This window comes from Primulina tabacum, chromosome 12 (assembly GCF_025594145.1).
Source record: "Primulina tabacum isolate GXHZ01 chromosome 12, ASM2559414v2, whole genome shotgun sequence".
NCBI classification, from domain to species: Eukaryota; Viridiplantae; Streptophyta; class Magnoliopsida; order Lamiales; family Gesneriaceae; genus Primulina; species Primulina tabacum.
Window position 1 is genome coordinate 22,730,339 of NC_134561.1, and position 26,853 is coordinate 22,757,191.

Sequence of the window (26,853 nt, forward strand, 5' to 3'; positions counted from 1 at the left end):
ATCTATCAACTAGCTCAACTGGATCAGTTGGCTTATTAGTTAGTGTAGTTTCATCAAAAACAACATGGATAGATTATTCAACATTTAACGAATTTTTATTGAATACTCTATATGCTTTGCTAACTGAAGAATATCCAAGAAATATTCCCTCTGCAGATTTAGCATCAAAAGCTTTTAAATGATTTTTATCATTATCGAGTACAAAACATCTGCAGACAAATATCTTGAAATAAGACACCACACTTTTTCTTCCATGCCAGATCTCATATGGTGTTTTCACATGATTTTTATTAATCATTGATCTTTTCTGAGTATAACACGCAGTGTTTACTGCTTCAGCCCAAAACCTTTGAGAAATACCAGAATCAGCAAGCATTGTTCTAGCAGCTTCTTTAAGGGTTCGATTTCTTCTCTCAGCTACACCATTTTGCTTAGAAGTTCTAGCTGCTGAGAGCTCATGCTTAATTCCAGTGATTTCTAAAAAATTTGAAAGAATTTGATTGATTAATTCAGTTCCTCTATCAGACCTGATTCTATCAATTCCAACCTATTTTTCATTTAGTAATCTTTTAAAAAGCTTGATTAGTTGTGCAGCAGTTTGGTCTTTGAATTTGAGAAATATAACCCAATTAAATCTTGAAAAGTCATCTAAAACCACCAAGGTGTATTTCATTCCCCCTAAGCTCATGACTGGTATAGGACAAAATAGATCCATATGTAACAGTTCTAAGCATCGGGACGAAGATTTACAACCCTTGTTTTTAAAAGAAGATCTTACTTGCTTACCAAACTGATATGCTGAACAAATTTTATCTTTAGAGAAATCCATTTTGGGCAATCTAGTTACAAGATCATGATTACTTAGATATGCAATAGATTTAAAGTTTAAGTGGTTCAATCTCTTATTCCATAACCAGTGTTTGGAAGATTTGGAAGTAATGAAGCAGACTGGTGCATAAGGTTGTTCAGTCCAACTGACTTTGTAAGTATTACCACATCGATTTCCAGTTAGAATAACCTCATCAGTTGAGTTTCTAACTGAACACGTGTGTTTGTCGAACTGAACTGAGAAATTGTTGTCGCATAACTGACTAATGCTTATCAAGTTATACTTCAAATTCTCTACTAGCAAAACATCTTTAATTGTAAAGTTACCATCGATAAGCTTACCCATACCCACAGTTTTACCTTTGGAGTTGTCTCCAAAACTGATGTTTGGACCTTTATACTTGATCAGTTGAGATAGCAAGTTAGCATCTCCTGTCATATGTCGTGAACAACCGCTGTCTAGATACCAGGTTGATTCTCTTGTTGTACCTGTTACCTGCAATCACACACAGTATATAACTTTGGTACCCATATTCATTTGGATCCTAAACTGATTAGTCTTTTAGGAACCCAGACTTGGATCAGTCTAACTGACTTCCCAGTCTCTGTGTTCCAAATGGTTTTTCTCGACTTTTTAGCAGTATGTGTGTGGTGTGAGGATGAGACAGTATGAGTTATCCTTTTTCAACTGACTGTTCTTTTGATACCGTTTTTGAACTGGCTTACTGTTGTAGTAATTGTAATAGCCATTCCTTGAGTACTGATATTTGTTATTGAATCATTTAGGAGACCAGTTTCTTGTATCAGTTGAACTCTCTGAGCTATATCCAATACCATATCGTTTGCATTTGTTCTTATTCTCAGTCGATCGAACAGTTGGTTTACATAGTTCTGAATGTTCATTTACCATGGTTGACTTTACAAAGGTAATATACTTTCCTTTGCTATTATTCAACCTTGGCTGAGTATCACTTGCAGAGTTTTCAACATGACTGTTAAAACCTAAACCAGTTTTATCAGCAACTGATTTTTGAGCATTCTGCATTTCAGTTAATGTAACTGAAGATTTATTCCAAGTTTGAATCAGTTCAGAATTTTTTGAAATCTCAGTTTTCAAGTGACATATCAAAGCTTGGTTTTCGATCAGTTCAGCGTTTTTTTTGGCAATCTCCTCTTTTAAATTTAACACTTCAACTGACTTATCAGTTTCAGTTTTATTATCACTGGGATCATTTTGCTCAACTTTGACCTTTTCAAATGATCGAGCCAGTTTGTGATACTCATTTACCATGTCATGCAACGTGGTAATGAGTTCCTCACGAGTGAAGTTAGTTGAGCTAAAATCAAATACATGTTCACTTGCTGAATCCAGTTCATCATCATCTGCCATCAAGCATTTGATTTCCTCTTCATCATCACTTGAGCTGCTTGGACTTTCTGATTCTGACTCATCACTGTCATTTTCAGCCCACTTTGATTTGCTTTCATCAGCCAGGAGCACTTCATGCTTCTTTTTGGATGATCTCTTGTCATCATTAGTCCTTCTCCTGTGCTCATATGGCTTCTTTGCTTTTTCAATTGATCCTCGACTGTCCTTCTTAGGCTTAGGATAGTCTGCTATGTAATGACCTGATTTGCTACAGTTGTAGAAAACATAGGATTCTTCTTTGGGTTGGTTCTTATGGTATTATTTTTGGAAGTTTCCTTGATTCTTCCTCATGAACCTTCCGAATTTTCTGACAAACAATGACATGGCATCATTGCTAAGTTGATCAGCGGATCTGTCAGCTGAACCAGTTGGTTTCTGTCTGACAGCAGTTAACGCTGTTGTGGCAGCTGGTGTAGAAGGTTCCCCTTCTCTGGTTTGTAGCTCAAATTCATATGCCTTTAGATCGGCAAATAGATCATGTAGTTCAACTTTGTTGAGATCTTTCGATTCACGCATAGCCATGGTCTTGACATCTCATTCTTTGGGAAGACCTCTTACTATCTTTAGTGCCACTTCTTTATTTGAGTACACTTTTCCAAGTGCATTCAATTCGTTGATGATGCAGCTGATTCTTTCATCATACTCGTGCATAGACTCTCCTGCTTTCATCTTGATATTATCAAATTTTTGAACAGCAACAGACAGCTTGTTCTCCTTGGTTTGTTCATTTCCTTCACATAGCTGAACAAGTTTTTCTCATATTTCTTTGGCTGTTTTGCACATTTTGATTTTGCTGAACGTGACTTTGTCCAGCGTTTTGTATAAGATGTCCTTGGCCATATTATCCAAGTTTACTTTCTTTTGTCTTCAGTTGTCCACTCATTTCTGGGCTTTTCTATTCGTTGGGGTGCCCAGTCAGTGATGGCAACTGCAGTGTTTGTTTTTAATATCTTCATTGGACCATCAGTGATGACATACCACATGTCATCATCTTGTGCAGCTAGATGAGCCTGCATTCTTATTTTCCAATCATCAAAGTCTTATCTGGAAAACATATGTATTTTGTTGAATGACGACATATCGAACAATTGTAAGTGAGAATATTCTGAGACAAGATTCAACTGTGCTCTGATACCACTTGATAGGATCGGTTAATAGGTAGAAAAGTTTTTAGAAGGGGGGTTGAATAAACACTCACGATTTTTATAACCTTCTTCGAATGAATTATCAGTTTTGTGATAACCTGAAACTTAGGAATCTTGTCAGTCGATGACAATCAGTTTAACTAAGTATAGTTGCGGAAATAAACTGACTGAAAGATAGAATAAATGACTGAAATAATAATGCAAGTATTTATGGATGTTCGGAGATTTGAATAACTCCTATGTCACCCCTTCTATCACAAGGATAGGATATGCACTAAAAGACTTTGATCAATACAAAATTTGTACAGACACACTTCAGTTTGAACTTAACACTGCCAAGACTGAAACTCTTAGTTAAAAACAATTTTCAAAGTTCTTCAACTGGATTTTAGCACGACTGATATAAGTAATACAGAGGTTTGTGCTAATAAGCTCGAAAGATAGCCTCAAATGCTACGAATATTTCTAATAAGTGTGAGCTTCTGAATCTCAAATGAGAGTAATAGATTTAGCAGAATAACAGCAAGCTTAAGAGAATGGATGAATCGTATATTTCAGCTCTGTGTCTCATATGCTCTTCTTGCTTATTTAAAGGCTTTCTTCCAACAATAATAATAAATTCAATTTGAATCTTTTGTATCCGTTGATTGCCACGTCAACATTCTTCTGATATTCGTACACTGTATTCTCTGAAATTCGGCGTCCCACCACAAGTTACAGTCTGCTTTGTACTATTGTCGGTTGAATGTCCTTTTCAACTGATGACGTGTTCAGCTGAATGATCAGCTGAGAAGTTGCTACACAACTGAGTATATCAACTGATCATTCAGTGGATAAAGTAGATTCAGTTCGGCTGATAACTTCAGTTTATCAATTCGTGTGTTCGTGATCAGTTAGTTTAACAGATTGATCTCTGATTTTGTCAAACCACCGAAATTAAATTTCCAACAAAACTAGTGTTTGTGTGACCCTCAATGATTCAGGGATACAGCTAGTTGTGGGTTCACAATTATTTGTGATTCAGGACATAATCTTTTATTCGGACTTACCCTAATTTGCCACATTCTATATATCAACTATTGATCATGAGAATTTCAGAAATCATATTTCTGATTAAACACATCGAATCATGGTAAGAGCGTCTAGTAGCATCGCCCCATGATTCCCTATGTATCACTGATAGTGCCTGCAAGAACCAGTCATTATGATTAATGTACAATACGGTCCATTTATCTCGTATATTCCGATCAAATCTGCAATCATTGGTTCATCGAGGGTTGAAATATAATTCGATAACTATATGACACATCTTTGAGAATAAATAGTGGCATCGCATGTACGATTGGAGAACTCCTTCTCTAACGTACATCTCATACTCTGGCCAGAGATTCTATACACTATTATTTCATCAGATAACATAGGATATCCACAACCGTATGTGAGAGGTGAATTCTCGACTACAATGCACTGGCTCATACATGTGTCGCAACTGTATCCAATCTTGCCACCTGATGACCCTCCCGGGGTCGGTAAACGAGTCAAAGCACAGTCCTAGCATATAGAGCCTCAGTGTTGTCCCGGGTCGTAAGAACTAATGGTGTATAATCATAACCACAGATTTATCTTATCGATGAATGATAACCACTTGAAAAGTTCGAGGGAGGGTAGTTCGGTATAATCATCATATGATTACTCATCTGCATGTTTGGACATCTCTATGTCATTACCAAGAAACGCGGTACACAACATCACAGATGCTAGTCTCGAGCTCAAGAGACCTTTATCCATGTTTTAGGCGGCTGAATCGACTAGGAACGAATTTAGATTATACAGTGTTTACAAATGAGTTTCAACATCGAATTATGAGTCATTTGTATTAAAGTAGAATCAAGGACTTTATCTATGCTGATTGCATGAGTATACAAATAATATAAAATAAGACCATAAAAAGTTAAATTATATTAAAATAAAGATTGTTTATTACACTTGAGTCAATAAATTCTCTAGCCAACCGTTGGCTTGCAGGACATCTACTCTAACAATTACAAACAACTACAACTTTTTAACCATATTTTTTTTATACACAGACGATATTCTATTAATAATATATTTTTTAACAACCTTTCGAAACTCATAAGCATTTTCGACAATCCGTCCCTCTACATGAATCAAATGACTCTTAGCATCAATGGAGTTACTCTGTAGAATCTCGAAGAACCAAACAATCGGATCATATTACCAACTTCCTCATCTTCATTCAATGTCACATATAACTTTCATTATTCACACAACAAATTGTGTCATTGGTTTCATTTTTCATGACACAGACTGCACATGAAGTTTTGTTTGTAATTTGAGATTTATATCCAGCTTCACCACCTATCTATGATATTTTATATTTTATTTTATTTTATTGAGTTAAAAGAGTGAAATAAAACTGAGTTTGGTGTTTTTATGTAAAATACCAAATTTAGACTTCAAGATCAGAAAGAAAGATGTCCATGACTTATAATCTATCTAACACCAATGACTCATATTTTGAGACAATGTCTGATGTTTGAGATCTGATTACAACAAATATCTTTAAACTAAAATAGAAAATAAGAAAGAGAGGATAAACAAAAAAAAGAGAGTGGATGATATTGTTATTTGCCATCGATAATTGTTGGTATACTATTTTTTTATCATGATTTTCAAAACGAGAAAAATTAGATATATTATGTACTTGTACGACGCTTACGTTTAGTTGATAGTTTCAGTTGAAATTCGACCAAACACAAGATAATTCATCTGGCATGAGTTGGGCCGTACATAAGAAAACCCATTAATTTTGTATATCTTAGTGGGACGCTGGATTCATGTCGCCTGGTTTTGTTTTGGGCTTCATATGTACATTAGGATCCAAGTTTAGTAAGATCCCATTATGAATTCCCAAAAATCTATATATACTATCCAATGAGCCGTGTGTCATGAATACATGGAGCTAATATATTAAACATTAATGACACTTAGCTATCATCACAACAAAATAATTTGTACTTGAATCATGAAAGGCAGTGAATTCCAAAGCTTAATAAATATTTCAAACTCAATTTGTTACCTTACATGATATATGTTTTGATCATAAAAAATAATATTTTTTAAGCCGTAATATCATCTCATCTAATAAATTGATAAAAAACAATTAAAGATTTATTTTTATTTTGACATTTTATGCATAAGTTAAACCGTCTCTGTTCTAGCGTAATAAGAAAATATTCAATTTTATAAAATCATACCAAGTACAACATAAACATACAAAATAAATAAAACAATATATTAAAGCGTTCTATAAGCAAATAAAGATATTTATGTGTTGTTTTTTTAAGAATATATATATATATATATTTAAGATTATATATAATTTACTAATATTAAACAATATTTTTGATATTTTAATTTTATTTAAGTTCGATTTAGATTATTGATTTGTATTTGTGTAACTTTGAAACTCTGTGTAGATATCATATAACTATGACATTCAATATAGGTGTTTATCACGAAAATTGCGGGGCGTGCCAGGCACGAGATTGTGCCAAAGTTGTAAAATAATCTGACTTCGTTTACCAAGAGTTGTAGGTCTCGATTCGGTTGTAAGTTCTAACTCCTTCGAAATGGCTTCAAAGCGAAAAAAATAAATTGAAGAATATAATGAAATTGTAGAGAAAATCCATTAACAACATCAAATTTTATTACGTTGTTATGAACATGAACGACATTTTAACAACAAAAAGTTGGAGGAATATGCAAAAATTCAAGAAACTTGACTGCTGGGAAATTGAAAATACACAAACTGCTAATAAGAGAATTTGAAGGAGCTTTGATGTAGCTTTTGTTGGATGTGTTTGTCGGGCGGTTTTTTCTGATTCCTCCTTCTGTTTTTGTCGCCCTCCACAGAGAAGTTTCAACCGCATTCCACGATCACTCACGTTGGGTCATGGCTCAACTCCCGGCATCGTGCTTTTCTTGGACCAAACTGCAACTCTTCTTGGGCTTTATCCATTGGGCTGTGGCTTGGAACTATATGATTTTATCCATTGGGCTGTGGCTCGTGGGCTTCAAGGATTTTGGCTAAACAAACTGCCCCCTAGTCAAGTTGGGTCATTGGCCAATTAATTGGGCTAAACAATTGCCCCCCGTAGCCAATTTGGCCTATGGGCCAATTTGGGTGTGTTTAATAATTCAAATATATTGTGTTGGCCATTTACAAGTTGGCCCAAATTTATAATATGACATAAATGATGAGGAGGAGGAGAAAAGAAGGAAAAAAGAAGAAGACAGTGTAGTTCACAACACCATATTTCCCAAACTTCTTCCTCGTCTTCTTTCCCCAAAATCCTCCAATTCTTCATTGCTTTTATATCGATCTTCCTTTACTTCGAGACAAATACTCAACCGCTCATGGAGATCCCATGTCCCGTATCACTGCCGATTACATTGCCTTTTTGATGCCATCCAAATTTCTGAAAATTGTCATCATTAATCTCCTTTACATCAAGCCACACCTTCTCAAGGTAAGTATATTTTACCATTTTTCTCAATCCTCCATCACAAAAACATAGTAGAATATATTACATTTCATGATGCCCTCAAGGTGTTTGTGAATATGTCAGAGTGAGTTTTTTATGAGCAATACCTTGCAACACCCACTGCATGATATCTTAAATAATCTTCCTTCAATGTTTTCAGCTTTTCAGGATTCAATCCTCACTTGTTCGGAGATGTTGATTCAAGTGGTAGATTTCAAAGCACAAAAGAAAAGTTGGACAGCATGCTCTCAGAGAGAAAGGCTAACTCAACATAAAACCGATATAATTGTCCTTCTGCATGATAGTGAAGCCTTGAAAGTTTCCTCTGATAAGCTCAAAGCCGACATCCAATGCTTGGGTGATGAGCTGGTGCAACAAAGCATGCTTACCAGCAGTGGGAGCACACCTTGCAAACAGCTGAGCAGACTCGGGCAAAGTGTCTGTCCAAATGGGAAAAGTTGCATCAACTTGATCTCTCTTGAAAACTCCGTCTCATCTTTATGGCGATCCTAGTTTATGTTTTGGAATTTTTATGAAATTTCTGGACCACAGTGTAGTACCTTCTTGACATGTTGCACTTGCCTGCCATGATTTGGCTTGTTTCTGTTTCTGTTTCGTGAATGTTTGGGAATGGTCAGAAACTCAACTTTGCCGTTAGAATACACTGTTGTTTGGGTATCTGTTGCTTGGGATTTGTTTGCAGGTGTTTATATTTTTGGCATATCACATTTACAAGGGAAGCCCTGCCAAAATTTTTCTAAAAAGTAAACATTTAATAACGACGCAAACAAACGCAAATCAACACACATTCCCAATGAACGGCCAAACCACATTTTCGAATAAAGCTCACCGAAGTCTCAAAACATGCACTAAATGAACTTCGCTTTGTCACCGATTTGGCCAACTAACACAACGAGCACTTTACCCAAATTAACTACAGCGAACTCCACGAGCCAGTATTTTTATTTATTTACAAATCCTCCATCATTATTTACAAACATGTTCAGCAAAGAATGGCTAAAAAGCCTATTCCTCTCATATTTACAGAAACTTCTTATAAGCCAATATGACAAAATTAACCAAAGTAGCCATCCAGCCTACTTTGTACAATACTTCCCATCTTTTCCATTTTTATAAACCACCTGTCTCCGGCTGTCGATCTTTCATCTGAGCCGGAGCTAAGATGAAATCCTCCATTTGTAACTTTTCTTCCTCACTACCTTCACGTTCCTCCTCAAATATTACTTTAGCTCCATTTATATCCCACAACTCCTGAGATTGTACTTCATTCACCAGCTGCTGCAATGTGGCTTTCCATTCGGAAGTTGCAGCGACTTCCATCTCTTTTTTAGTGAACTTAGTCATCGACCTCCTCGATAATAGGTCGGACCATAGGTCTAGGAGAGACCATGGCAGTAGGTTTGAGAACCTTCTCAACTATTTCTTTAACCTTTTGAATATCCATGTACACTGCTCCTGGTTGTCCATGCACCTTGTAGTTACAAAACTTGATTGGACCAAATGCTCCATCATAATATCTAGCTTCCACGGCATTGGAATTCGATTGATACGGCTGTGAATCAGCCTGTATCACTTCCACTTCATCATCTTTCCACATTAACAGTAACTGGTGCATAGATGATGGTACACAATGATTGGAGTGAATCCAATCCCTCCCTAACAAATCATGGAAGTTAGCACTGGAATTGACCACGAAAAAGGCTGACAGCGAGGATCGAGACCTCACAGCAACATTTTCTAGCAACACTCCCAAAGTTTTTGTAGATTCCCCAGTAAAAGCTGCCACAAAGAATTCAGTAGAGATCAAGTCTTCCACATTCTTCCCCAACTTCTGAAGGATTCTGTACGGCAAAATATTCACAGCAAACCCATTATCTATCAGCACTCTATACAACGACTTTCCATTCACATGTGCTACAATGTAGAGTGGTTTGATATGTTTCGTCATTTCGTTGGTGTGTCGTTTCATCAACACTCTTTTCTCTTCATCGACAAGAACACCGACGCTCTCATTCAAAATATCAGTTTGAATGGATTTTGTACCACTTTGATTTTCAGTGAATACATTGGATTCAAATGTTCTTTTGCGTTTAAACTCCTCTGGCAGCATTAACGAACCAGTGACACATTCAAATGAAATGAGAATCTGTCCCACCCTGAAAGTAGCTTTCTTGACAACATTACTGTCTTCCTCCGTCAACAAGTCATCATCTTCCTCTTCTTTATCTTCAGTAGCATTCCTCCCAAATTTTTTCTTCTCTCTTAGTGATTCCTCCACCTTAGATCTGCGCTCAGCAGCTTTTTCTCTCAACAAACGTCGTTTTTGGGTCCGAGAAAGCAGTTTTAGGAACTTGGATGCTCTACCCGTTTCCATACACCATTGGGGATTGCTCTGGGAGGAATAACAAAACGAGATTTTCTTTCATATCTATTATTGGTATCTAGAGGTGGTGGCCTCTGTATTAACTTCTGGAATGACTGTCGGTCACTCCTTCCCTCGCCATTCATTGACCCATGAAACGAAACATTTCCGAGGTGCTGGTTCTCCGGCCTTTTGGCCATGGATCCCCTATTGTACCTCATATTTCTCCCACTATAATACATATCATCTCCACTATGACAGCGGCCTTTTCCATGAAAAGTTTTTGTCTTGTTCTCCTTTACCTCAAACATCATTTTCCGAGGCAGTGTGGCATACCAAGTAAAAACAATACTAGTCAATGAATTGGGAAACAAACGTAACTTGTAGTTGGAAAAATTATTCAAATTTGCTAGTTCCCCACACTGTATTGTAAACCTTGTCACATGTTCCACGTTAGATTGACAGTCTTCCCCCAAATACAAAGTAAAGTCTGGAATGTGATATCCTCGTGGGTAAGGATTTTCACGATCAACAACATCGGGGTATGGCTTATGAAACTCTGGTCGGTTGATTGGCCTCACTCCCAGGCCATACAACTCTTGAATAACATCATGTACAGTCTCGGAGTCCAAGACTGGAGTTTTTCCCATTGGGTGCGGGGAATAATTTGCCCCCGAGTGTTATTCCACGAACCTGGAACTGAACACCCATGCATTCCCCCATCACCATACATCTCTAGATGCTTGCTAGGAGAAGTGACAGTGAACATATTCCCTGCTACTTGTTTACCGTTACTGTAACTTTGGCGTTTAGGATCCAACTCATATTCCCTCCTGTGTGGAGGAGTATACCTTCCTTCCCCAACAAACCCGAGAGTCAGTGATTCCTCCAAAGGGTGATTTTCACCTGCTTGAGGATTCCCCGATCCCTGGCCTTGGTCTTCAGATAGTTTAGTTCCAGTTTCCTTAGGTTTATCATCTTTTGGTGACTTATTCTCTTTCTTCAAAGACTTCCTCCATTCCCTTATTTCTGCCATAACTTCCATCATAACAGCAATAAAGGCTTTGGTCATTTCGTTGAGATCCCCACGGATATTTTTCTCCATGGACAACATAATAGTTGCTGGAAGTCCCTCACCACCAGAAAATGAAGTTCCTTCTTTCACAGCCTCTTCTTCGAACTTGGGTACCAATCGTTCCACTGATCTTCCATCAACATCGGTCTCTTCCTCCTGTGAACGATGATCTTTCCCCTGTGATGGAGGAATTCCTTCATTCTTCTCAGTACGCTTTGGAGGCATTTGGTCCCACCGGGCGTGCCAATGTTTATCACGAAAATTGCGAGGCGTGCAAGGCACGTAATTGTGCCAAAGTTGTGAAATAATCTGACTTCGTTTACCAAGCATTGTAGGTCTCGATTCGGTTGTAAGTTCTAACTCATTCGAAATGGCTTCAAAGCGAAAAAAATAAATTGAAGAATATAATGAAATTGTAGAGAAAATCCATTAACAAAATCAAATTTAATTACGTTGTTATGAACATGAACGACATTTTAACAACAAATAGTTGGAGGAATATGCAAAAATTCAAGAAACTTGACTGCTGGGAAATTGAAAATACACAAACTGCTAATAAGAGAATTTGAAGGAGCTTTGATGTAGCTTTTGTTGGATGTGTTTGTCGGGCGTTTTTTTTCTGATTCCTCCTTCTGTTTTTGTCGCCCTCCATAGAGAAGTTTCAACCGCATTCCACGATCACTCACGTTGGGTCATGGCTCAACTCCCGGCATCGTGCTTTTCTTGGACCAAACTGCAACTCTTCTTGGGCTTTATCCATTGGACTGTGGCTCGTGGGCTTCAAGGATTTTGGCTAAACAAACTGCCCCCTAGCCAAGTTGGGTCATTGGCCAATTAATTGGGCTAAGCAATAGGAAAAACCGTTTCATTTATGTTTTGTGTTTTTTTTAATTATCATTAAAGATTAAATCGAATAATTCAATAAAATCAAGAAGAAATGGGTAAAATTTGGAATTCTTGTTTTTGTACTATTTATGATTTTTTGTTATCTATTTTGTCAAATTTCAGTTTCAATCTAATTTTATCGTTGAAAGTGAAAAATAATTTAAAATTTCGAAATAAATTAATGATACATGATCAAAGGCTAAATTATGACAACATAAATTATAAAAACTGTAAACAACCAAAATTACAAATTTTTGGAGAAAAAAAAAAATTACAAATTTTTGGAAGAAATAATGGAAACCAAAATCTTCAATGAAAATTTAATAAATAAATAAACTTTGAATGAAAAGAGAATATTCCTCGTGCGGCGTCGTTTTAACGCGAACTAGCAACGTCACGATCACGGCCGTCAACGTTTCATCCCTACAATCAACGGCCAAGAATCAGTATCGCTGTTACCAGTATCACTACACGCAGCAAAACCCTATTCGTAAATTTGCTTGCGCGTCGCTCTCCTCTTTACAACCCGCCAACGCACACTCTCTCTCTCCCTAGAATCGCCGTTGACGATGTCGGACGAGGAGCATCATTTCGAGTCCAAGGCCGACGCCGGTGCTTCCAAAACCTACCCGCAGCAGGCCGGAACCATTCGTAAGAACGGTTACATCGTCATCAAAGGCCGCCCTTGCAAGGTTTTCTTTTGTTTTGTTTTTTTTATGCGGGAGGCTTTATATCTTTCTCGTATCAATCGTTGTTTGTGTTTGTTACTTGTTGATGTCTTGATTGATTGAGATCTGGGTGGATTGAGGTACGGTTTGGATTTTAAAACTATTTGGTGCGTTGAAGCTTTGATTTTTTATTGCAAAGCTAATTTTTTCGCAGGAAATACTTAATCTTGTTCTTCTTGTATTTATGCACTTTTCTGAGAGTGAACGCTTGTATATTTGTCATCGACTGTTTCCGCGTTTTCTTTTGTTTGATTTTTGTGCTGTTTCTGTGTTGCACGACCCTGTTAATATTTATTATTGTTTGAGTTTGTTAAATTGCTGGATATTCTGTGGGTAATTTTCTGTTTGATTGCATATTAATTGGCAAAACTAATCAGTGAATGATTCTTTCATTTGTGAGAAAGTATTTATTTATGCTTCTTTATGTTTATACACATGAAGTCGATCTTGATTGTGACAGGTTGTCGAAGTTTCAACTTCCAAAACTGGGAAACACGGGCATGCTAAATGTCACTTTGTTGCGATAGACATTTTCACTTCGAAGAAGCTTGAAGATATTGTCCCCTCTTCCCACAACTGCGATGTATGCATTGTATTCTTTATCATCCATTTAAACGCGTGTTAAATGCTCATATGCGGAATGAGAATCGCGGTAGTTTTCATTGAATTACAGGTGCCACACGTCAATCGCACCGACTATCAGCTTATTGATATCTCCGAGGATGGATTTGTACGACCTTAACTCATCTAAACTCAATGTTTTTCTAGACATGGATCTGCAAGTCACTTCGTGGAACTCAAAGTTTTTGCTTTTTAGCTTACGTTACGTGGTCTAAAGTTGAGTGATGTGATTATGCAGGTGAGTTTGCTGACTGAGAATGGCAATACTAAAGATGACTTGAGGCTTCCTACCGATGATAATCTACTTGCTCAGGTTCAACTTTTTTTTCATCTGCTAATAATTGATGGTTTTAATCATTTATAAATTTCAACGAACATCCTCCTATTTCTGATAAAAAAATTATGTACAGATTAAGGATGGGTTTGCTGAGGGTAAGGACCTGGTTGTGAGTGTTATGTCTGCAATGGGAGAGGAGCAGATCAATGCACTCAAGGATATCGGACCGAAGTAGGCCTTTTTTCCGTGATGGAGGTTGGAGTTATGGTTCTTGAGTTCAAATGTGATAAAATTTATAGAAATAGTGAAGGATGGGAAGACTACGAACCGTTGCGTTCGGTGCTTGGATACCGAACTACCGATATGGTTGAGTCCTCCACTTTTCTTTCATCTCAGTGTTTTGTTCACTTCTGAATCTCATCTTGTGTTTGTTATGTGGTCTGAGGTTGAATCTGATTTGTCAACTTTTTATCTGTTGTTATAAACATATGGTATTTTGTATTATTCATGAACTTTCCTGAATAAACTTTTGGTTTAGCTTGCACTGGTTTTCTGGTGTGGAAGGAGTACCCAAGATACCGGTTTCATGTGCAAATAGCATTCTACAAAATGCAAATAAACACAAAATTCTCCGTATAAATTTAATGGTTTTTGGTATCTTCTGGTTTTAAAAAAATAAAGTATATTTAATGTGTGTTTTTTAATTCAAAACTATTTATTCCTTTTGCAAATGGTGTGGTGTTTTTCAAATTTTATACGTTAGGATTTTTAGTTTTATTAAAAAAATTATCGAATGTGTTGATGTAATTTACCTAGTCGTTCATTCGGGAGCAAAACCTTGTGGGAGACGATTTTAAGGTCGTTTTTTGTAAGACAGATCTTTTATTTGAGTTATCTATAAAAAAAATATTATTTTTGATGTTAATAATATTATTTTTTTATTGTGAATATCGGTAGAGTTGACGTATCTTATAGATAAAGATTTATGAAATCGTCTCACAAGATATAATCTCTCTCGGACATGGGATTCGATTTAATTAATTTTTGTATGTTTTAAATTATTAAGCATGAAAAGTCGGTAAGAACAAGTACGCTGAGAAACTTGAGAATTTGGCGGTGTAAAGTAAAGAGAACGTAGGTAGTTGTCATTATTAGTGGATTTAAAATAAAAAAATTTACTGTTGAAAATATTAAAGTTATTTTTGAACGATGAATTTGAATTTTTTGAATTTTGATTATAATTTTATTGTTAATAAAAAAATAATAGATAAAATCTTAAATTTATATATAATTTATTTTTACATAAAATATGAGTGATTTTCAGTAACTTCAAGGTGAACTAGAAATTGATTATTATTATAATAGAGTATTATATAAAAAATAAAATCTTAAATCTATATATAATTTATTTTTACATAAAATATGAGTGATTTTCAGAAACTTCAAGGTGAACTAGAAATTGATTATTATTATAATACTGTATTATATAAAAATATAAGTGGTGAATTTGAAGTGTATCATATTAGTTCTTTAAAATTATAAAATATATTTAAATATATTTGAAATTCATAAATTTGAAATTAATCAATTTAAATGTATGATGCATATTTTTGTTCGTTTATTGATTGATGATACGAAGGAAAAAAATAATGGTATAAATCGTAACGATGACTGATGTTAAAATGAATTTAAATTCATCTGTGAAGTACATACTACCCCGTATCAAACATTAATGCAAAAAAAAAAAAAATTCCCACATTCAATGTGGAGCTTTTGGGAGAGAATAAGAATGTGAAAGAAATTTTTTTTAATTTTTTTATTACTAATATTTTGATTAATATATGAAATTTTATTATTTTAGATTAATAAGATTTGTTAGAATATTGATATTTATGATAAGATATCTAAATATTTCACTATTGCTCGAAAGAGTTTATTTCTAAATAATTTCTTGTTTTCATATTTGTGTATGACTCTATACAAGCAATAAACTCTGACAAATGAACTCCATAAATAAGAGATCATTGTTGTTGTGTGGGTGTGGTTTTTGAGTTGGAGAGAAGTAAAACGTCGCATGAGGAGCAAGTAAATACATAGTCAAATTAATAAAGAACTCAAAACAAGGCATATTTTTGTGTTGTCGTGAAATGTTGGAGATAATCGACGACAATATTACTATAAAGTATTGGCTAAGAGTTATTTGTGGTTCCGGGTTTTGACGATATAGTTGTTGCATCCGTAGTTTTGTTTTTTGTTTATTTATGATACAATTTACTTCCTTGATTTGTTAAGGAAGTTAGTTTTCCGTAGTTTCACTAGTATTGGTTTAGCGAACTAATTACAATTTTCTAGTGAATATTTTGCTTTGAGGCACCATACAAGCTTTTATACTTATGCAAGATATTTTGTTTAATTTTATTCATTAAAATTTATTTGTGTGTTTAATCAAATTTCGTTGCATGTTGTGAATAGGTATTACAAAACATACACACAATATATAAATCTGATATTGTGACAACCTAACCCGTTTAAAAAAAAAATAAACTCTATAATGCGGAAGCTTTAAAAATAGATTTGGAGGAAAGTATGTACTTTAAAAATTTTGGCAAAGTTTCCCCGTAAAAAGGAACTCATAATCTGTCTCAAGCAATAAAACCAATATGCCATAAAAATTTCCCACAACTAATACATAAAGATATACAAAATTAAAAGCATTGCATTTGATTACCAAAATAATTGAGACAAATTTAAACTCCCAAAATATCAGGTGAGTTACAACAAAATATAATAGCCAACTCCAACCATTATAAAACAAAATACTTTATTTAACCATCCATTGACAAAATAATCATTTCATCATTCCTCCAAGCTTGGCACATTTCTTTCTTCCGTCTCGACACCCCGCCGTATCAATCTCGGTTACCTGTATCTGCATCTCATGAACATAACTGAAATGAGTTATAAAACTCAGAAAGTAGACCTTTAAAGAACAAGTACATATATCATAGTGTAAAGAAGGAATCCATACCATTTCTTAACCATAATATGCCATCAGTCAGTAAAATGCGTATATAACAATTATAAGATGGCATCTAGAGAACAATTCATTTCTTTTCATTCGTATGGCATTGATAGGTCATCAGTCAATGGTACACATGTACGTCTCAGTCAAAATCAGTCACAGTACATGTCATTATGTTGATCAACTTCAGTCAAGTGGGTTTAGAATTACCATAGATAACACCATAATACCATATAACCATCAAGCCATAAAAACATTCATTGAAGCATTTTATATATGTGGCGTGCGTGCTAAAGAATTAGCTCATTTACTTTGACATTGGCATCAATTCCATTTCTTTTCAATATATCAATACATACAATATACATAATCAATGATTTAAAGGAGCTAAATTCAATAGAAACTTCATTTATCATATACATAGCTCATGAGATGCATTCAAAGAAAGAATCTACTGACAATCCAATACGCAAGTGCTTGCTAAGTTCTTGAGGGATTCCTACAATACAATATCAATAATAATATCATCAATCAATATATAAACAACTTTACCTCAAAACCCAAACCAAACAACCCAACATCTTCCCTTCAATCACTAACCCAAGGAAATAAGCTTTCTTACCTTGCTCCTAAACTCTTGAGGAGAAGAATTGCTAATCTCCAAGCAAAATTAAGGCTTCAATCAAAGATTAATGTATTGGAAGAAGTTGGATTGGAGGAGAAATGAAGAACCCTAGCTTCCAAACCGATAGAGAGAAGAGAAGAAATAAGGAAAAGTGAGTAAAAAGTGATCCCATTCGATTTTATGACATCCCAAACCTAAAAACACGCTTTTTAACTTGCTGGGAGCTCGGCGGTCACATATTAGCACCCTAGCGCCGAACTTACTGCCCAAAACTCAAAAATTCAGAACGGGGCGCGCTCGGGCAGTCAAATCTTACCGCTCAGGCGCCACTCTGCGCACAGCCACATCAAAGATCGCTTCCGAAACGCCTCTTCCCTGCAGAATTAGAAAAGTGGTAAACATTAAAGTTGTAGCCCTATGTCTTGGCTTTCATCTCCAATTGCCCTCATATCATTTGAAGGTCTGAGTAAATAGTTATGCTCATTCTCCCAACACGTATCTTTGTAGGAACGACGATACGCACGACACACTTCGGGACGCTTTTGGCTTGTCTTCCACAATGATTTGAACAAAACGCAAAGCATGAAAGTTATAGCCTTATGTCTTATCTTTCTAATGAAAGTATCCTCACATCAATCAGATCAATATTTAAAATATTATGCTAAAAACCACAACTATTGCCACAGTTTCATACCGTTACAGCACTTCCATTACCTATTTATCTCAAATTCAACCTTCTATTCTACCCATCTATTATCTATTCCATTCTATAACATTCATTACCATTTGTGGGGCCCTTAGCTCCTAATCATTAATACAATGTACTTTGATTAGGGTTAACTAATTACGGCGGAAAACGAGTTTAAAATTTCTTTACAATGAGCCCAAAATATTTCTTCTGTAATTTAAATACTAAAAATAGTATTTAATCTCACGTCATAAACATGCCCACACGTAATCAAAACCAATCATATACAAACAACTAATATCCTCGGGACATGCCCCGGTATATAAATACATATACATATATACTGAGAACAAAATATAAACCTCAACTCAAACTGTGACTCCCTCCAGAAGTACCCTCTCCGGTCTCCTGATATCCTGGAGTACCTGCCATTGTCCACACACAAAGACAACAGCAGCCCCCCTTGGGGGTGAGCAAAGCTCCGTATGAAACAACCATCATATATACCACAAGTATCTAAACAATGATATATGGTATGCAATGCATGTATGTCGTGGAGGTATTAGGTCAAATTCCCATCCACTGAGCACATGTCAGAATCAAACGAATCGCTATCAAATCAATGCTCGAATTGGCACACCGGCCTCAATAAGGGATACTCGTATGATAGCGTCGACGAAGAGCCATCAAATCCCAAATCTCATATCAATCGTCGGGGCCACAAATGTCTATGCTTTAAGGGTCATATAATACCAAACATAGCATTGTGTTCACAAACCCCAGAATCCAATCAAATCATATCAGGGTATCCAAGGATCATAGCTCAACGTGCATGTCATGTATCGATGTATGCGTCAAACGATGTATGTTAACAAAACATTTATTTTATACATCGATATTCCAATCACAATTTCATGTATGCCACATAAACTCAACAAATAAGACATATAGACATGTATTCTCATTCCAATCAATCAAACCAATTCAACATATATCATATAATACAGATACCTGTCGTATGTTACCCGATCGCAACATACCTCAATTTTTCGTTTCTAGTTGATGTAGCCAGAAGATATCGGTATAATACTTTATCTACATCAATAACATACTCATTCCAATCAATAACATAATCCAAAATCATTAATATGAGTTTCAAATATCTTTTGAAACTTCAAAAATTCATATCAAATCCAAATCATATCATAATTCAATTCCGACTTCGAATATGAGTTTATTGTCGGTTATTCTACTATATATAGGAATTTCAACTTCAAATACATGCTATTCCAGCACTTTGATATTTAGAGCTGCTGGAACCAGAAGAAATTTACCTCAGTCAGAAGCTCTCGACGCGAAGATCCCAAATATATAATTTGTTTCGCGTTTAGATAGCGTTTCGAAGTAGATTCGAACGAAAGAAATCGAATTCCTTTCCTTTCTCTCGAAGTTTCTGAATGAAAGTGAAGAAGAAAAGAAGAAAGAGAGGTATTCTTATCTCCACCGCTTCGGCGCTCGGGAGGTAGAATTCTCGCGCCCGAGCGCGAGACATTCTGCCCCGAGTTGTATTTGTGCCGCGCTCGGGCGGTCAAACCTTACCGCTCGGGCGCGGAGTGTTCTGCCTGAATATTATCTCAATATACCCTGGCGCTCGGGCGGTCATTTTCTACCGCCCGGGTGCCACACGTTCTGTACAAATATAAATTTTTGTACTATATTGGCGTCCGGCTTCTCCACTCGAGCTCTTACAACGTCAATTCATATTCAATATTCATTTTCTCAATTCCATTGTCATGATATACATCAAATACATAATTCCATATCAAATTCATGAATTATCGATAATCACATAAGATTTACGATAATATGATACACGGTCCTTACACCATTCATATCATAATGTAAAGCCATAAACCATCACATTAAAATACCGTAATTCATAATAAAAGACATGAACAATCGGCTATTACAGATATACACAATCTTAGTATTTTTACATTTATGTTGAACTTTCAATTGGTATCAGACCCTTGATATACTAAGTGTGGTTCTGGTTATTTTTGTTTAAGCAGATAAAAGTACAATTGACGTGTTATCTATCAACACAGAATTTCGAACGCCAATTTTGGATGGATCCATCTCGTCGGGTTTATGTGAAGATTTCATCTTGTACATTATAAATAAATTTGGTGACTGTCTAAAAAAGATGAGAGACAAGAAGAAATATGTTCAACCACCTAAACTGCCAACTTTGGTTGCTCCTAAGAAAAATTAAATGCTTGCACTTACTCAAGGAAAATTTAGACTAAGGAATGAATTGATTATTCAACCAAATTTCAAAACATTAGAATTGGTTCAATACAAAGGATACGGTCACTACGCAAATTAATGTGCCAGCAGACTCACAAAGGTATGACAGTCTTCTTAAGTTATGAAGAATCCAAAAAAGAGCATGAATCTAGTAAAGGAGAAATTCACACATCTATGTCTCCTGTTTTCAAGAAAAACGCTAATTGCAAGTCAATCATCTAGGTGTTGCCTATGGTGTTGCCACATCTGGTCGCAACATCTCTTCAAAATCAGTGTGCATCAATCAATGAAAAAACTCTTGGTGATTTGAGTAATATAGAAACCTAGGAAGTTAATGAAGATGAACTCACCCTGGAAAGTGTGTAGAATATGTATGAGGAATTGTATGAAGACTGGATCAAAAGAAACAAGTTTAACTCGACGCTCTCAAAGGAGAATACATATTTGAAAGATTGTGTATCATGACTTGAAGTTATGTTGAGTAAAAAGAACCTTGAATTGTGCAAAGTCAAGGATGATCTTGAAAAGGCTAAAAAAATTATTGCCAAATTTAATTCGAGTTCGGAAAAGCTTGAATCGATGTTGATGATGAGAAAAAGACAGTAAGGCTGGTCTAGGGTTCAAAAATAGTGTGTTTGATCAAGTGTGGAGAATCTTCCAACTCTGGGTCATTATTTACTATTTTTGTGAATGAGAGCAAAGATACTTCAAACTCTTCAAGAGACACTCTTTTAGTCAAAGTTTTACCAACTAAGAAGCAAGATTCTGCCCAAAGGCCAAAGCAAAGAAAGCAACTTTTTATTTTCCACTACAGTTGTAAGTCAGTCCACATCAAACCATTTTCCTTCAAGCTGAGAGATAACTATATGAGTTCGGAAGCAAACCGGATGTTGCACAAGGTGCGCAAAACACCAAGTACAATACTGTCAATAGCAAACCTTTAGTAAAGAAATTTTGGATACCAAAGACCGAAATTCGATGCACTGTTATTTATACATCCTTGAAACTAACACTGCAGTTATATGGTATTTCGACAGTGGATGCTCGTGCCATATGACAGGGTCTAAGGACCACCTCACTGACTATGTTGAATTACGAAGTGGACTTGTGACTTATGGAGTTGGTACAAAATGGAGAATTGTTGGTAAAGGGTCTTTGAATGTTGACCGACTTCCAGAACTTTATAATGTGCTCCATGGTGAGGGATTCAACTCAAGCTTACTAAACATTAGTCAACTTTGTGATGACGACTTACATGTTAAGTTTGACAAGAATAATTGTGAAGTTTTTGATAAAGCTAATATTTATTCCATGTCAGGTACAAGAACTGCTGATAATTGCTATCAACTGGTAGAGGATCATGCTTTCCGACATAACAAAATAAGCGAATTGGACTCGTGGCATCAAAATTTGGGGCATACAAACTTCAAAGTAAGTATGATGTTGTACGAGGTAAGACAAATTTAAGCTCAGGAGGTGCATATGTTTGTGGATCATGCCAAAAAGATAAGCAAACATGTGTTCCGCACAAAGTGTTACAACATTTTTAGACAACACGGTGTCTTAAAAATTTTACACATGAATCTTATGTGTAAGGTCCAAACCGCGATAACGTAATGCAACTACATGCAAATCTAGAAAATATGGAAATTTACTAATTTAATGATTTTAATTGCATAAATTGATTATGTTACGCATGTTTATTTGGTTAGAATGTAGTTTCCTACTTGCATACATTAAAATTGTGTCTTAATGACTATTCGACACGCGATCGAGGAACGGAGACCAAGGACCACACGAGAGAAAATATTTTTATTAAATAATTAATCTTAATTATTTAATATATGGTAAATGATGTATAGTATTTTTGAAAATGATATCTTTTGAAGTGTTTTTACGCGTCGAGTCGTATTTTAAACAAGTATTCGAATTTTGATAGAAATATGAACTTTTCGAGGACTCGGCCAATAATTTCACGAATTTTTCTAAACAAAATATTTTGAATATTTAGGAATGGGCTGAATGGGCCTATTATAACAAATTAATGGGCCTAAACTTACTCATGTGTTTTATTTAAAATAAAAGCCTAAAACCCTCACTTTACTCACATAACACACGCACACAAGCCCGACAAGGACACAAGGACTCTTCCCTCACACACCACCCTTGAGAAGTAAAGTCACGTTTTCTTGAAGGAGACCAACAAGGGTCCATCTTCGCCGACGTTCTTCGCATCGCAAGTCGTATTTTGAGCGTAATATACGCAAAGGCATGCCTTTTATCATCTTTCTCACCATAGTACGTGTGAATATATATATAGTTGCATGAAAAAGATAATGCCTCGTTTATAATTCTCATTTTTATGATATATACATGGAAAAGCTTGGTTTTGAACATGAAACTCATAGTATGGTTCATGCACAAGGGGCTGCCAAGCTAGGACCCTTTAGGGCACGAGTTAGGGACTGTCTAGGAGGGGTAGAACAGGTAGCATGAACATTGGACCTCAGGGAGGCGCGGCTCGAACGAAAATCCTAGGTTGCATGTGTTAGGGTTTCGAACTCAGTAATATGGGAGGACACGGCCTGAGTTACCGTTATGGTGTGACCATGAGACCAAAGGGGGCTGTGTGATGGTACTAGGGTGGATGCACGATGGTAGGATCAAGGGGTTAGGGAGATCGCGAGGATGTAGGACTGCGCGTGAGAGGATGGATGCGGCTATTGATGCTGCGGATTCTAGGATGGTTGGATTTTGTCTAAAAGCTTACCTAGGGTTTGGTTAGGGTTCTAAGGGGGTGGCCAAGGGTCTGGAAGTGGGGCTAATAGGCTGGGGTCGAAACTAGCCTAGGTAAGAATCCTATTAGAACTAGGACACCTATGCATAAAACCAGCAGCCATTGGGGACGTGTTCCAGGGACTCTGTGGGCTTGAATTGAGTTCAACAAGGCTTAGTTATGTGTTAGGAAGCTTTGGTTCAAGTTTGGTGAAATTTGGTTAAGTTTCGAGTCCATACGAGACAAAACCGGGACCGACGTCTAAGTTTAAAAACGAATCGAGAAACATATCAAAAACTAAATTTTATGCCTAAGAAATATCTATGGGAGTATTTTAGGGCATTAGGATAAGTTTGGGATGATTTGGGACGTCGTTCTGAGGTCTAGGGATAAATACGAGAAAATATGCTACTAGGGGTAAAACGATCATTTTATACCCATAATTTATTAGTCGTGCTGGCACTGCCCTGAATGCTGTAAAATATGATACTATGTTTATTTTAATTGTTTATAAAAATTTATAATGAAACGTTAACGCTAAAACACGTGGTGCATGCCTGGTTTCAAAAATGATACGTATATGCTTAAATTTTTATAAGTGATGAAAATACGAAAAATTGAAGGATTGTGAATTGATTTTGTCTAATACGATGATACAATGATACGATGATATGTATGGCCAAGGCTCAATTGAAGGGTGAGAGTGTCACTGATGTCCCCGCCGCTTGGTACCATGGATAATACGTTGGATTCACCGACATTCAGCTGATACGAAAGTCACAATTAAGGATCTGAATTCAATGAAAAAGGGAATATGAATACGTTTATGATGATGATATGAAAAAGTACATGAGGAACGTTTATTATAAAAAGGTTTTAGGTTCACGTTTACAAAAAGCTATTTTACGTAAAATTATTTTCACTGTTTGATAGGATCGAATAGTAATTTAAAAAAGTGTTTAGAGGGGGAGGGGTTGAATAAACACTCACCATTTATGTAATTTTTTAGAAAATTGAGTTCAGTTTAGTGATAAACTGATACTCGGAATCTTGCCAGTCAATATCAATCAGTTAACAATAAAGTGCGGAATAAAACTGACTAATAAATATAATAAAAACTGAGATAAGAACACGAGATTTATGGATGTTCGGAGATTTCAAATACTCCTACGTCATCCCTTATATCACAAGGATAGGATATTCACTAAAAGACTTTGATCGATACAAAGGTTTATACAGATCCACTTCAGTTTGGACTTACCCACTGCCTAAACTGAAACTCTTAGTTTACAAAATGCTTCTCAGTATACAACTGAATTTTGCACAACTGATCTCTTACATGATCGAGTTTTACAATGAAAACAATGTGCTTGAAAGCTCGAAAGTGTGGCTTGATTGCTTCATATATATGAGATAAGCGTGAGCTTTTCTTTCAGCAGAGTAACATCGTAAATTTCAGAGAATAAACGAGTTTAGATGTTCAGAATTTTGATGCAATATCTCTCTTTCTCAGCTGCTCCTCTATGCTATATATAGGCTTTTCTTCAATGGTAACATTTAATATTTGAATCTTTTTGTCCGTTTGTTTTCCATGTCAACATTCTACTGACATTCGTACACTGCTACTTAATTGTTGCGTTCCCACTATCTGTTGTGGTCTGCTTTTGTACTATTGTCAGTTGAACGTCGTTTTTGTTAACCGATAGCGTCTTCAGCTGAAGAATCAGCTGAAGCAATTGCTGTTAAGCTCACAACTGAATGTAGAAACTGATTCAGTTTTCAACTGATCAGTCAGTTGACTGTGTAGGTTCAGATTCGAGTATTTGTACAGTTACTCTCAAACTTTTTGATCAGTTTATCCAATCGATTTAAGCACATAGTTTGTCAAACAACCGAAATTCAGTTTCCAACAATTTTTTCCTTTTTGGTGTTTGAAAAAACTTGGAATTTATGAATTGATCAACTGAATCGAATACTTGTGGATAAAATAATCCTTTCAATGTACAGATTCAGACAAAGAATAAAAAAAATGAAATAATCTTTAAAAATCCGAATAAATAAAAGAATCTATTTCTCTTTGATGGTCTTTGAGGATGTCTTTGAAGATTTCTCTGGCTCTTGTTCTTCTCCCTTTTTGTCAAACCCATCAACCTTTCTCGTTAAAGTTCGCACATTTGTGTTGAGATCTGACACCACATTTAATACTATGTCTTGCAGTAAGTCCATTCTTTTAGACATCGTATTTTCCAGATAGTCTAGTCATCTTGTAACCAAAGTTTGAGTCTGGAAATGAGCTTCAGTTGACACTCTGTCTTTCCGAAGTTCGTCTTATTGAAGGAATAAAGAAGTGACGTCGTTTTGGATTTTGTTCAAATTTTCCATGGTGTTATCTTTCATCGAATCAAATCTCATAGTGTGCAGGAATAGAGTTGACTTGATATCTGACAAGGTAGACACTATACCGGCGAGATTTGACTGGATCTCCTGAATTTCTTCGATCAAGGATTCACTTGCTATCGAGATTCCAGGAGACATAGCTTCAGAAGCTGCTGGTTCTTGTTCTCTATCTTGTTGATCAAAGATGATCAGAGCCCTGTCAGTTGTATTTGCTTCAAGTGTCACCAGTTCTGAATCATGTTCTGGTAAGACTTCCTGTTGAAGTTGTTGAGAAGAAATCGGATCTACAAAGGTACTTGATGGCTCTTCAGTTTGTTGATCAGCTGTAACAATAGATGGTTGTTCAGTTTGTGGCGTAGCTGATGTACAAACTGGTTCTTCAGCTGGATGAACAACTGAAATTTTAGCTGTCTCTTCAGTAGGCACTTCTTCAGTTTGTGCCGAGTGCAGCTGAACCTCTTCAAGAACTGCTTGTTCAGTCATGGCAGCTGACTGAACTGACTGTTCAGTTTCTTTAAGAATAGCCTATTCGGCTGGATCTTCAGTTTCAAAAAATATTTCAACTGCTCCAGTAGTTTCCAGCTGGATATCAGCAGTAACTGAATTGATTACTTCATCAAGATTTGCTAGTGACATCTCAGTATCTGAGTAGAGTTTAAGTTCCGCAGTTGAGGATGGAGGTGCAGAAAATAATGGTTGTACATTTTCGGAGGTAGGATCAGTGGCTTGCTTGGAAAATTCAGCAACTGGTTCTTTGGATTGCTCCTGTTGTTGAGCTGATTGTTCAGTTGGCTCTTGAATTGAGAGATTTTGGGAATCTATTAGAAGAGTTAGCTATTGGTCCATTTCCCATTGTTTGATTTCTATCTGTAGCGATAGAAGATCAGAGTCTAGTTGATCATAAACAACTTTATCATTGAATGCGGTTGCACTGGTAGGATCAAAATTGGGTCGCAACTGAGCAAGCATTTTTTGTAACTTCTTCTCACGTATCTGGTTAAAGAAGTATCTCTTCCGCTCCAGAGCTTGAACAATTGAAGAAGCGTTGACCATTTTAAGCACAATCTTCTCCAGTTTTATAAATTTCTCCAGAACT

General features: G+C 36.0%; 1 protein-coding gene across 1 annotated transcript; it reads left to right on the forward strand.

The window, feature by feature from the left end:
* Positions 1-12,766: 12,766 nt before the first annotated feature.
* LOC142521113 (eukaryotic translation initiation factor 5A-4) lies at positions 12,767-14,483 on the forward strand. The gene is made up of 5 exons (XM_075624307.1): positions 12,767-13,005; positions 13,502-13,624; positions 13,715-13,771; positions 13,901-13,975; positions 14,073-14,483. The coding sequence occupies exons 1-5, from the start codon at positions 12,883-12,885 to the stop codon at positions 14,172-14,174; spliced, it is 480 nt and encodes a 159-aa protein (XP_075480422.1). The 5' UTR covers positions 12,767-12,882; the 3' UTR covers positions 14,175-14,483.
* Positions 14,484-26,853: the final 12,370 nt, after the last annotated feature.

Coding starts and splice junctions, on each gene's coding strand:
- LOC142521113 (XM_075624307.1), top strand. CDS start 12,883: ATGTCGGACGAGGAGCATCATTTCGAGTCCAAGGCCGACGCCGGTGCT. Junction 13,625..13,714: donor CCTCTTCCCACAACTGCGAT/GTATGCATTGTA, acceptor ATTGAATTACAG/GTGCCACACGTCAATCGCAC. Junction 13,772..13,900: donor ATATCTCCGAGGATGGATTT/GTACGACCTTAA, acceptor GTGATTATGCAG/GTGAGTTTGCTGACTGAGAA.